At 31.5% G+C, this 15034-nt stretch overlaps 1 protein-coding gene across 1 annotated transcript; it reads right to left on the bottom strand.

Moving 5' to 3' along the window:
* Positions 1–9170: 9170 nt before the first annotated feature.
* Positions 9171–10917, bottom strand: LOC112513669 (protein SHORT-ROOT). The gene has a single exon (XM_025120008.1). It carries the CDS (start codon positions 10915–10917, stop codon positions 9295–9297), a length of 1623 nt encoding a protein of 540 aa, XP_024975776.1. The 3' UTR covers positions 9171–9294.
* Positions 10918–15034: the final 4117 nt, after the last annotated feature.

Here is a 15034-nt window from a genome sequence, read left to right as displayed (position 1 = left end):
AAGATTAAACAATGAAATCGACGAATGAGAGTAGTTTTTACGGTTTTTACAAATTGGAGTGGTTTTCATTTGATCGCTCCTCTATATATATATATATATATATATATATATATTAATCTGGTCCCATATTGGAGTCCAGTAAGCTTTTAATCCAGCCCAATTTTTTTAATCTGGTCCCATAGTCCACTAAAGTTTAAAGTTGTTGATTCTTCATCGCCACATGCCCACATGACCATCTCGGCCGACAAACTTACGCGAGCAACTTATGAACAAAATTACAATCTCCAATATCCAATATTGAAATTATAGACCTGTTGATCTATCCTCCCTCCACTCTCCATGGAAGAGCAAAATGAAGAACCAAATCCAAATGCAAGTGGAATCCCTATGATTTTAACTTCATCTTCATCAAATAATCCAATTACAGCCTCTAAATCACAAGGTTTTTTTAATTCTATATTTCTATTCAAGTTTTAAGATGCTATTGTTTGTAATTGTTTGATTAATGATTAGGTTCAAATTTGTTTGAAATTTTTTGATACTTTGATGGGTTTAAACTATTAATACTTGAGTCAATGAGCCTTTCAAGCGGTTGCATTTAGAGGCTACAACTATTAATACTTTCAAGCCAATGAGCCTTTGAAATGTTGGATGCACTTGGTGAGTTTAGCACCGAGCTTAAAGAGTTATTTTTTCGTGCTCCCAGATATGCATCATAGACATCACCGTTGATTCAAAAAGAAAGTTTGAATCTTATATCAAATAAGGCGAGACAAATGATTTGTGAGGCGATTGGTGGTCGAAGGTTTTGTTTACTTGTTGACAAAGCACGGGATAAGTCTCATAAAGAGCAAATATCTATTGTTTTGAGATTTGTTGATAAAAAGGGCTTCATTATAAAACGTTTCTTTGGACTTGTTCATGTATGTGACACTACAACACAAACGCTCAAGAAAATCGTGGAGGACTTCAAAGCCGCAAAAGATCGACGAGTTCCATTTTGATTAGCGATGTTTGACATTTTCTTATTTGACATTTAGTTTTAGAGTTTTACTACGTTTTAACTTTAAATAGTTTATTTTTTTTATATTTTTTAAAATATATAATATATCAGGTCCGACCCTTACGGTTGGAAAACTTATGTTCTGCCCCTATACATTATTGTTAGAGATGATATTAAAAAAATGTGATGGCTTTATCCTTATAAGCCAACCAAAATAAACCATAGCTAATAAACAAAAATAAATAATATAAAAATGGTCACCAATTTAATCTTGTATGTATTTTGAGTTATAAAAAATTGACACCAATAATTGGGTGGTTTGGATGGAAAAAAACATAAAAATCCACCAAAATAGAATCTAAACTACTACTTCTATTATAATATATATATATATATATATATATATATATATATACTATATTATAAAGCTTTAAACAAAAACTCTTAAAAACCATTTTTTATGCAGGAAGTATTGTATATTGATGTATATTACTTAAAATTCAAGATTATAAGTAAATTATGCACAAGTACAACTTATTAAAGCTTCATGTTTGAATTCGTGTAACTAACTACGGATAAACACAATCAAATAGAGAATAAACATCTCATTTTAAAATATAAAAAATATAAAATATAATTAAGATAATTATCGAGTTCTAACAGAATCATTATCTTTATAAATAAATTTATTGTTAAGCCAAAACTAAATTACTTCACTATTTGATCTAGATTAAATTATAATAAATAATAAATTAAATAAAAAACAAGAACTTTTAAATAATTAATTTGATATTAATATCGATATATTTTTTCAAATTTATTTTTATTCAAAATAAAACATTATCTTTCTCAATGCCACATAAATCATATTATATCAATAGACAAAAAATAAAACGAAATATTAAACGAAAGATGTATCTCGCTACATTGCACAAGTATCATATATATATATATATATATATATATATATATATATATATATATCCCTTGTGATGGTGTTGGATTACATATAAAGTTAGACTGTTAATTTGTTTTGACCAGTTTAAATAATATATCATAAGACCATATCCAAATATAATAATGTATTAAACATAAATTATTTGGAGACTTTTAACGTTTTGTTGTTTTTCTTTTTTGGAGCAAAAGACGTTCTTAAATAAGAGAAAGGTACCCAAAAAAAAAACCAACGAATTTTTTCGTCCTTAAATTTTATGAACTTTTTTTAATAAAAAAAATACTGAATTTTCAAAAATTGATTATTTACATCATTTTAACCCAAAAAAAATACTTACAATCAGCTATGAATGTTTTAAATTGGTGTAGTTAACTAATTTTCTAAAAGTTTGATACCTTATTTATTTAGAAAAAGAAGTCCAATGACTTAATTATTCAAAATGAGAAAGTTCAATAATTTATTCAGTTAAAAATAAAGTTTAAGAATTTAATTATTTAAAATGAGAATGTTCGTCAATCATTGGGCTTTTTTGAAGTTTTTCTTTTGAATAATGAATTGTTTACAAGAAACAGCTACTAATAGTTAGATTGATTGACGTATTCTTTACGTATGTTAACCATTTATTATAGTTAGTAACGTTAAATGAAAACGATGTAGTTTATATGGTCAATAATTTGAATATATAGTTAGTATATCATCAACAGATTTTTGATTGTCATACTGTCTGATTTTGTGACAATCCCATAATAAGTAAAGATAGATGATTCAGTTATAATAATAACTGTTTTTTATTTATCACTATTAAGAACATCAAGTTCAATATAAATAGAGATAGATACAGTTATAAAATAGGCTTCTAGGGCAACGCATAAATTCTACACGTAAAGGAAATCAAATTCTATTAATGCGTGTTTGATGTTTGGTTGGCAGTAATTGAGTGGAGTGGGAGTGGCTGGCGGCTGTAACGACTATAGCAGTAGCATGGCAGTGGGCAGTGGTGGTTTATTGGGGTTGGTGGTTAGTGTGATGGGGAAGAGAACCTGTCGTCTCTACTACAGAGGCTCTGATCAGTGTTGGGATATTAATATTAATTGGCGGCAGCAGTGACGACAACAATGAAGAGATAATGTTGGTTAGATTGAATGCAACAGTTATTTGATACTTCAGTAACCACTTTCCAATGCATATTTATTTAATAACCTCATTCATCACCTCAAGCAATTATTTTTCTTGGCCTAGAACATCGTTGTTGAATATGTGAACTAAAAGGACAGAAAACTCAACTACACACATATATTGAGTCAAGATCGATGTTCGACTCACGAGTAGGAACCCATTTGAATATATGTCGTATCCGTTCTCTTACTGAAATGAATTTATATCAGTTTAGAATATTTATCAAACAGTCATATTTCATTCAACATTAAATCATTAAACAATAATTTCAGTTTTACGTTATAAAAATTATTAATCATTTTCTACACCTAATAATTCAAAATCTATCAAACCGACCCTTTAATCAGTTGAACAAATGCATTTGGCCATTACTTTTACAAAAAGAGTGATATAGTGTTGATTTTGATTGACGGTTCACACTATCACAAACACATACAAACAACATATTGACGTTAATTTCATGAACTAAAACATATACCTAAACAAACCCTCATTTCTTTTAAGCAGTTAATTTTTTATTCAAATATTTTTTTATCAATGTATCTATACTATATTATAAAACATTTGACAAAAACTCTTGAAAACCACTTTTTATACGCAAAGTACTGTTTATTAATGCATATTACTTAAAACTCAAGATTGCAAGTAAATTGTACGTAAGTACAACTTATTAAAGCTCCATATCTGAATTTGTGTAATTAACTGCAAATAAACATAATCAAATACATGATAAACATCTCATTTTAAATATAAAAAATCTAAAATATAATTAGAATAATCATTGAATTATAACAGAATACTTAATTATTATCTTTATAAAATTTATAATATTAAACCAAAAATAAAATATTTTTTTATAATTAAGCTTAAATTAAATTATAATTTTTTAAAGAAACTATATAAAAAAATGAGAACTTTTAAATAATTGATTTGATATTAACATTGATATAATTTTTTTCAAAATTTTATGATATCTTCAAAAAACACATAAAATCGTATTATAACATCGACAGAGACAAATAATAAAATAGAACATTAAAATCGAGATGTGTCTCGCTGTATTGCGCGAGTACTCTTCTAATATTATACAAATTCATATACTTTCTGATATTCAGTATCGCTAAATGTAATATTTGATTCCATACTTTTGACGTTCTATATCAAGTCTGTCTTCCACTATATTCAAGACTGTATCGATGGACATGTGCAGTTAGTATTTTGTCGTTTTGGAACAGAAACATGCTTCTAAAAGTAAAAACGTTTTTTGGGTGGTAACTTATTCAGCTTCAAACTAAAAGGGGCATTTCGGTAGACCAGGTAGAAACTTTTCCATGCCAATATTATTATCAAAAGTACACATCTTCTTCATTGTCTTTCACAATTAAACGTCACTTTTGAAAGAAACACGTTATGAAAAAGTAATTATACCCGAAAAGCACCTTTACCTTTTCCCACATTATTTTTGAATCATGAAGGATGTTTTAATCTCAGCAGCTTTGCAGGTAAAGTCTTTTCTAGAACAAAGCTCGTTCTTGAATGGCCGACAAATAATTGAACTAAATATATTTTTGACAAGTGCGAAGGTAATAAAGGCGGAAATAACAATACGGTGCATTATCTGGTAGTACCCATCAAACCACCTCCGTACCACTTAGTTATCTGATTACGATCAGGTCAAAATATTAAACTGATCAAGAAAACAGCTAAACTGCTAAAGGGTAAAAATGTATTTTTGCTAATAACAAATCCTTTTTATTGAATGTTAAGGAATTTAAAAATAGGAGCAATAGGGGACAATGGGGTCATATTCAGATACATTTTAAAAAAATGTCAAAAGGTATAAAAAAGTAAAAGTTTAAGCTTATGGGCCAACACATGCAGGGTAAGCCAGAAGCAATTGAAAGGATATGAAAAAGAGGGGGTTAAAGTGGGGCATTGCTGAAGTTGGAGGGGGGGCAGGTCTCATCAACATTTGGTTACTTTTTGTATTTACAAATTGGTCCTTATACTTTGACTTAGTTTCATTACCGCCCTTCAAGTTACGATGAATTAGACATCCAACCTTCAAATTTGCATAATAAGTGTCCATTTTAGCATCATCTCATGTTCACCTAGGCTAAGATGGAACAATTAAGATCTCATTATGTGAGTAAAAACCGCACTTATATTGGTTGACGATCAGGTACGGTTCTTTACTTTTCTATAGACTATTGGTTTGCGTTTTTACCCTTTTATTCATAATAGTTTCATAGCTTAATTCGTTTCCATTAGTACTTCAATGACCACATGTAGTGAATACATCACGTTTGTAGTATGTCTTGTGGGATTATGAGTTGTTTACCAAATGCTTATATATACATCACGCTTGTACTGTATCTTATGGGATAAGGGGTTGTTTACCAAATGTTTACCTGGTAAGCACTTAACGAGACACTAATGGGTCGTTTACCCAATCATTTACTCGGTAAGCGTTTACCGCTTAAATTCAGCATATCACTTACCTTATCGGGTAAGATTTTAGTCCATTAAAACGACATCATATGCAAAAATTTAACTGGTAAGCGCTAACGGGGTAAGAGTCATTGCCTTCACTTACCGGATAAGATTCTCGGTTAATGTCTTCGCTCTTACTGGGTAAGATTTTTGGTACTTGCCATATTCATTAGTAGGTAATATAACTTGGTAAACACTTACCAAGAAAAGCATTTGGTAAATGACCCCTTACTTTACCGGATGAACATGGTAAGGAATGAGCACTACAACAAAAATTGGTTTTTATAGGATGCTCGAAATGTTTAAACGTCCTGATAAAATATTTTATAAGACTTAAGTTTATATGAGCAAATCAAAAAGCGTCATATGTAAAAGTATTAAAATATTTTTATGGTACATTTTTAAATGTTTTCACAAGTTTTTTAGGACACTTCTAAATTAAATTTTCGTATTAGCTATTTTATATGACACTAATTGAAAAAGTGTTTTATAAACACAAACGTTCTATAAAAAATGAGCTTATAAGGCACTTATCAAAAGTATCCTATAAAATAGCTAATATAACACTTTACTTTAAAAGCGTCCTAAAAACTTGTTAAAACATCCAAAAAAAAGTTATATAAACCTAATGTACCACTTTTATATATGATGTTTTATAAGTTGATCATATGAATTTAAGTTCTATAATATCTCGATATCTCGGCAAATTGCTAAAGGATTTGTGCAAATGGTGGAAAGTGGACATAGGACAGGTGAATTTGATTGATAATCTTCTTGACCGTTGCTCGGAGGTGGCTGGGAACTTTTTGTGTAAGAAGGCGTTTATTGGAGTGGTGTATAGATTCTTCTAGATTATTTGGAACTTGCGCAACCGCAAAACTTTCTCAGTCCCTTCTTAGATGATGGCTACTTTATTGCAGGCCAGCTTCAGGCGTATTCTTTTTTCTGGTTTAAAAACAGGGTGCCGAAAGATGTTATGGCGAATAGTTGGATAGAGTGGTGTAATTCTCCCATGTATTGTTTTTAACCTGTACTCTCTTTTGTTTTTAACCGGTCAAAAAAAATAAAGTATTCTGTTAGAACACTAGACATTCTATGTTTCTTATAAAGCCAATTATGTTGAGTGTAGAATTTTATCCGGTAAGAAAGATGGCAAGGACCGAGAATCTTACTCGGTAAATGAAGGTGGCGAGTCTTACCCTGTTAACAGTTACCGGGTAAATTATTGCTTACGATGCCGATTTTGATGGACTAAAATCTCACCTAATAAGTCAAGTAAAAATGTTGATTCTTACCGATAAATGCTTAACGGGTAAGCGTTTGGATAAACTACCCCTTATTCAAATTTAATATATTCATTAGTATTCTAACTTTGAAGATCTTCTTTAAAGTTTCTACTATGACATGATAAACCCATTTTTATAAGAAAAAAAGGTGAAATGGTTTTTTTTTTAGTCACGGTATCCAAATCTGCTTTATACATACCTTGTCTAATCCAACAGGTCCTAAAGTTAACAATCAGATGATCATGAGAATATCTGAACTATGAACTCTCGTGACCAAATTCAAGATCTTAGTAGTTGAATTACGTCTCATGGTAATTGAAATGACAATCGTTTGTGATAGAAAGTGAAGTTTAGTGGTCTAACTGATATATCGAAAACTTTAACAGATAAATCGAACATGGGCACAAAGTATAAGTACCCATTTGTACATATGCTCTTTTTATACCATTAAAAGTTGTTCCCACTACCAAAATTTCCATATCTCTTTTGTAGGGACATTGGGTTCCTTTTGGTGTCACTACGATTAAAGGGACATCATATATTTTCTCTCATTATTTATGTCATCATTAAATTAAAACCACGTCAACAAATGTTATTGATGTAGCCACAAATCTATTTATTAAATATAATAGTTGTATTATATGGGTTGTATTCCAGTTAAAAAAAAATTATGATTAAAAATGTAAGAAGAGATCTATATCATTTAATTAATTCTAATTGAATGTTAATACTAATAAGGTACAATCGAATCAATTTTTTTTTTCTAAAATGTAATTCATAGGTGGGCATGAGATTAAAAGTGATCAAGGGTTTAAATATTTTCTTACGCATCTCACGATAACTTTTTTCCTCACACGATCTTTCGTCTGCATCATGTTATATGATAAAAAAATATTATGTAAATTGCTTTATACTATGACAATGAATTTACATGAAAAAAAGAATTTATTAATACAAATAATAAAATGAACAGATTAGATATGTCAGATAAAACATAAAATACATAAGATTCCAGATTATATAGGTCGGAACTCGAAACACTGTTTTTTTCACATTTTTCAATTTCTTGAATAACTAATGTATCTAGGGCAGTAAACGAACCGAACGTTCAACGAACTGTTCGTGAACCGTTCGGCGGGAAGTTTATTTATGTTTGTTTATTTAATAAATGAACGGACATGAACAATTTTTTTTAGTTAAACGAACGAACAAGAACAAGAGTCTCGTTCGTTCATTTATATTCGTAAACGTTCGTTTGTATATTAACTTTAATATATAATCTTTTGTTTATTTACTTTGAATTCAAATAATATTTATGTTCGTTTAGCCCGTTCGTTTATGTTCATTTAGCCCGTTCGTTTATGCTCATTTGTTTACGTTCGTTTAGCATGTTAACGAATGAACATAAACGAACACGAACACACCTGATTTCTAAACAAACGAACACGAACACAAAGATTTTCGTTCGTTTACCGTTCGTTTGTTCGGTTAAGTTAAACAAGCGAACATGAACAAGCCTTCGTTCAGTTCGTTTACAGGTCTATATCACAAACTAATTCTTCCATTTTTTTGGGAATAAAATAATTTTAAATCAACCCAGTTTTTATATTTTTATTTCGCGATGACTTCATAAATATGTAATTATGACGTCATCATAAAAAGAAATGAACATAAGCGATCCGATCCCCATGTTTATGGGCCGAATGGACCTTTGGGCCGAAACATGGAAATTAGAAAGTCCAATGGGCTTACTCAGATTTTTACAAATAATCCAAGATTCCATTTCCAAAATAATTTATTTAAATTGAGAAAATAATATTTGGTTTTATTAATTAGTTGAGGATTAATTAATTAGTGGATTAGCTGAGTCTTAATGATCTCACGCACTTACCAACTCCATTTTATTTGGACCTAATCCATTTTTTTATTTAATTAATTTATTGAAAATTTGGTAGTTGTTTTTAATTTTTATAATACAAATTAATTGATTTATTTAATTTATTCGATTCATGGGTCGTTTTCGTTGGGTCAAAAGTCTAATAAAATACTTCAAATAATGTCTCAAATTTATAAATAGGAATTAAACGTAAAATAGGATTAATGCATTTATTACTAATTAATAAAATCACAACCAAATAAAATAAAATCCATAAAGAAAATATTAATGAGAATATTTTTGCCTTCGCTTGCTATTTGAATCAAAAGTCAAACCCCATTCTTCAACCTCTAAAAAATAGTAATAAAAAAGAAAATTCCCAAATTTTCAGTTCTCCCAAAAAAAAAAGTGAAAAGATAAAAATAAAAACACATCATCCCATGCACGTGCCACCATCAGCTTTTTCTCTTTTCTTTTTCTTTCTTGCTTTTAGTGGAAGTCACAATCATATCGGCTTCCATGCACTAGCCCACACCACCGGCGTTTCTTTCCACGTCAAGAATATTCCGGCCGCCGCTTCCGACGGATTCATCGACCACCCTTCCCTATACCTTCTTAGCAGAGCTCGAACATCATCGCACACTTCATCGCTGTAAGAAACCGGACCAAATCCACTTGCATGGAGCCTACTTGACCACCGAGCCGCCGTCTCCCGCCGCTCCATGGACTCCGCCGGTGAGCATGCTATCAAATCCATCACCGCTCGTCCCGCAGCCCTTTCCAGCATCAGCCGTTCGTTACTTGTTTTTGGAAAACTCTGATCGAGAGCTTCGAAGTAAACCCTAAACCATCGTAAACATTCTTGAAACCCTCTCACGAATTCAAACCCATCGGTACCCACTTCTAAATCAGCTTCTTCGTCAACGATTGTGATGATTTTGGGGTTCAAACTCCGGAACGTCGATATCAAATAATCTCTCCGATGATTGCTGACGGAACGTAACGTGCCGTTCAAGTTAATAGCAAGAGCTTCATCATCTTGGAGACCCAATTGGCTCAAATTCAATTCCGATAAATCTCCGGTGTGATGTATTACATGGAATTTGAAAGGAACACCCATTAATCTGGCGAATTTTTCCATCCGATTTCCGATCTCTCTCATAACCTTTTGCACTGCGCTGCCGGAAACGGTGGCGCCACCGCCCAATTTGGTGGCGACAACCGTGGTAAGACGGAGATGTGGTGTTTCATCGGTGCGTGTTGCAATGGCTTCAAGCAAAGTCGGCCATTGGGTACAGTAAGTGTTGCTTACATCTACTATATGCAATTTGCTCTCGCCGTCGAACGCCTCCATGATGGCAGCATTGCACGCCACGTGTCCAAACGTCGTCCAAGGGCTGACTTCTTGAAACTTCAACACCAGTTTCCTCGTTGACTCAAACGAGCACATTTTATCCGACGCCGATAATAAAGTCCGGTAAGACCGGTCGCCGGAATCCGTCATACGACTAAAAAGCGCCTGAAGAAAATAAGACGATAGCTTCTGATCAACGTCTCCATACGGCGAGCTCAGCTCGTTAAGCATCCACAGCAGCTGCTGCAACCTCCCGCTATTTTTCTCCGCCACGGCACGTGCAGCCTCCAAAAGCACGTCGGAAGCCCAGCTGTTGACGGTGAAAGAATTCGAAAACTCCATGGTGACATCACGTGCCGGCGAGTAAGAGTAGTTGATATTGGGATCAGAAGACTGTTGGTGTTCAGAAGAAGAAAAGGCGCCATAGTGGGACAACGGTGGCGGAGTGGCGGTGGTGCTAGTGGTCGGAGTTGGCGTATTAGAAGACTGGTGGTGGAAAGGTGTTTGTTGAGAAGAGTAGTACTGGTTATGGTGGTGGTGCCGTGAGGAAGAAGAAGAGAAATCTTCTTCATCCATGAAAAAGTTGAAGCATTCTTCTTGATCTTCTTCTTGTTGGTAGTTAAAGTGAAATGGTGGAGTGGTTGTATGGTGGTTGGATGATTTAGAACTGTTTGAATTGGTTCTGCTGGTGGAGTTGGTCAGAGGATGGTGGTGGTGGTGGTGGTGGTGGGAGGGCTGTTTTTGGAGGCTGACAAGCCTAAAGAGAGTATCCATAACAACTAGACATAACAAAGATTCAGAATCATGAAGGATCTAAAAATGGCATGCAAGTGTGTGTTGTTTTGATGCTTATTAATGGAGTTAGAGAAGAAGAGTGTTGGATATGGAGATGGAGAGAGAGAGAGAGAGAAAGCTAGAGAGAGAGAGAGAGAGAGATCTAGAGAGAGAGAAAAGAAGAAGAAGAAGAAGAGAATGTTAAATGAGGATCTTGAATTGAATGAAGCTTTCATTTAAGCCTTTGTTTTTAGTTTTCAACTTTTCATGCAACATGTTACCTATGACTTGGTCAATATTGTGATTGTGAAGGGATTTTGATGCTTTTGGATGGACTTCTTTTTCTTTACCATACCAAACCAAAGCAATAACATGTATATACATATGATTTTTACCTTTAAAGGTTAAATTCCTCAAATCAAATATTGTTGTTTTAGGATAAGATGTATACAGATTTAATCTTTACTTTTAAAGGGCAGTAGAGTAATCAAATAAAACGAGTTCTGATTTGTTATGTAGATACGTTTTATATATCTAAAGAGTAGAGTAGTCAAATCAAATCAGCTTTGCATGATATATGATGTACGTAGATCTGATTTCTGCTTCTAAATAGTAGAGTAGTTGTTTTGGTGAAGACAGTCGTATTATCGTATTCAATTGATTAACTTTTGATAGTTTCATAATTAATTGTCTTTTTCAATAAATACTCACCGACTAATCTATATATATATTAAAGAAGAAACCACATGCAATGATGTGGCCTTTTCTCAAAACAAGAAAATGTTTTATCTTTATTTTTCTTTTCTCAAGCTTCTCCTACTTTAATATTTGTTTTTATGTTTCATATTCACATTTAAGATCCTTTAATTAGGTTGTTTCAACCTATTCATGTTCCCTCTAATAAGTATTCTTTTAACTCTCATTATTTCTCTCTATTCGGTTATAATTTTTCATCTTCTCTTTATGGTACACCTCTGTAATAATCTCTAAATTCTTCATCTCTATTCATGTATAAGTTTTTTGATAGAGAGGGGGGTGACCCCTCCAAATCAAGAAAAAACACTTAAACGCTAAAAAGCAAGACAAAAAACGCGCTCGGGTGGGGGCGAACCTTCCTTAGCCGTCCGTTTCTTTTGTGTTGTTTTGTCTGTTTGTGTGAGCTCCTTTGCTCTCCTGGTTTTCTTGGTGCGGTCTAGGGTGTGCCTTTTTTAGGCCCCTTCTCCTGCCCATGTGGTGTCCCCCGTTGTTTTTCCCGGTCTTGGCTTAACTGGGCCCTTCCCTTGTGGTCGGTTTCTCTTTCTTTCTCTTTCTCCCCCTCTTCTTCTCTCTCTTCATCTCTTCCCCTTTCTCTGTTTTTTTTCTCTCTTTCTCTTCCTCTCTTCTTTCTTCTTCACTTTCTTCCTCCTTTTTTCTCTCGGGGTGCCTTGGTTATTTCATGTATAAGTTTGTGGTTCATCTCTATGATAACTTCTATATTAATCTTTCAATTCTTTCTCTCTATTCATGTATAATTTTGTAGTACACCTCTATGATAATCTCTCTATTAATCTCTCAATTCTTCCTCTCTATTCAGTTATAAATTTGTGGATGCGATTTGCAATTCTGTTGATTTGAGGTGTCATTCAATAAGACAAATCATAGTATGGGTTTTTGCTAATGTAAGTATAATATTTCTTTTTATATTCGGAGATATTCACATTAAAATTGGAATTATGTAGACATATGGAGTTTTTGTGGGATAAAGTGACATATGAATCCTCAAAGAAATAGTGTAACATTGGATAGAAAAAAAACCCTCTCAATTCTTCCTCTCTATTCAGTTATTGAGGTGATTTGCATTTTTGTTTATTTGAGGCGTCATTCAATAAGAGAAATATGATATGGGTTTTTGTTAATGTAAGTATAGTATTTTCGTCTTTTAATTGGAGATATTCACACTAAAATTGGAATTATACAAACATATGAATCTCTCAATTCTTTTGCTCTATTCAGTTATAATTTTGTGGGGGTGATTTGCATTTTTGTTGATTTGAGGCGTCATTCAATAAGACTAATCATAATATGAGTTTTTACTTAAGTAAGTATAGTATTTCGTCTTTTAGTCGGAGAATTCACACTAAAGTTGGAATTATGTAGGCATATGATTTTTTTTGTGTGAATGAAGTGGCATATGAATCTTTGATGAAATAAGGTAACATTGTTTAGCATAATAATCTATTTTAATCTCCCAATTCTTCTTCTTTATTCAGTTTTTGTGGATGTGTTTTATTTTTTTTGTTGATTTGAGGAGTCATTCATGAAAACAAATATGATATGAGTTTTTGTTTTTGTTGATGTTAATTGGTCTATTGTGATTTTTTTTTTCTTTTTTTAGCATTGAGCTTGGAAATTATTTTCTAATATTTTTAATTCTTAAAGAAGAAACCAAACATAATGAGGTGTTATCCTCTAACATTAGAAACCAATTTTTTTCTTAGATTTTTTATTTTTAAAATATTTGATATATGTAAAAGACTTTCCATTCCTATATTTAAAATACGAAATTCAATATAATACATATCTTTTATTTTACACAATTTTATTAAAACCTCTATTTTCAGGATTTTTTTATAAATAAACCAAACTATGAACTGTCTAAAACAAATCTAAAAAGCTTGAACAAGTCAATGAAAAAATAACAAATCAATCAGACTCTTATATATCTAGAATGGTCATAATATTAGCTATTATTTTTATTTTATGCAATCGTATGTAGGAAAAAAGTGGTTTCAATTAAGTTTTTGACCAATGTTACAAATGAGTATATCATGAACTAATATAAGCAAATTGCAAAAATATTCAATAATTATATCAATGTAAATAACAACACAATTATTGCTTGGTGAATATAAATATTTTATGAGAATATATGTAGAAGATAAATTGATATGTATTATGGTAAAATAATTCTCTTAATACACCTCATGATTATAATCAATATTTTCACATATTTCTTTTTTTTTTATGATTTTGAACCAATCACAAAGTTTGATATAATAAAAGATGATATATAAGACTTAATAATTATATATATATATATATATATATATATATAATATTAAAAGAACAACCAATAATGATAAGTTAGATTCATATATCAAAGGTAATGTTGATTCTTATTAGTTTAATATTTAAATGTGATCATCGACTCATTTAGCTAATTTCAATAAATTTTAAAAAAAATTATTGTCATCGCGCAACGCACGATGTCAAACACTAGTTAATAACAAAATCAATTACCAATGATCGATGCTCAAGGTTACGAAATCTTTCTTGTATTAAAATAAAACAGAGTTGGGTTCCATTAAGAATATAGTTCATTCATTTGCACTTAACACAATTTTATCAACCTTCATTTATATCAAAATACCTATTTGTATCACCATAGCTGAAATATTAACAAATTAATTCATGCATATATATATATATATAGAGGGTGGTTCAAATACTAACCCATTTTTTTGTGTCAACTCTACTAACCAACATCAACCAATCACATTCTTTCTTTACTTTATGTTTAAATGTAACTTATAAATTGAATACAATGGTCATTTTGTAATTTAACCTTTATGTAACTCCCTATAATTATTTGGGAGTTACAAATCTTTTAAAATCCCTCTAATTGATCATGAGGTAAACCGATGTTCACGGTGTTCATGGTGTTCATATCCATGTAATGTCCATGAACATTCACCGTGTTCATATAAATGTTCATCGTGTTCATGCGATGTTTTTACAAAAGTACCCTCTGAACCGTTGTTCATAGGCATCTTAATTAATATATTAATTAAATGATTATTTTTATAGTCTCGTTTAATAAGGACCGTTTGATGAGAAATGAACGATCAAGATCGGGTTAACATAGTTTGCACAATAGTTTTGGTTAGTATTTGAACCAGCCCCTATATAAATATATATATATATATATATATATATATATTTATTTATTTATTTATTTATTTATTGGTCAAGGATCGCATGAGAAAGATAGTTAAGGTGAGAGGCGTAAGAAGAGATCTGGACTTTTGATCAACTTTAATCTCAAACTCACTCATGAATTGTGTTTGATACGGGGATT

This window comes from Cynara cardunculus (genome assembly GCF_001531365.2).
Source record: "Cynara cardunculus var. scolymus isolate 2C chromosome LG 5, CcrdV1, whole genome shotgun sequence".
Lineage (NCBI taxonomy): Eukaryota > Viridiplantae > Streptophyta > Magnoliopsida > Asterales > Asteraceae > Cynara > Cynara cardunculus.
The sequence above is the reverse complement of the archived record's forward strand: the minus strand, read 5'-3'. Positions and strand labels throughout refer to the sequence as shown.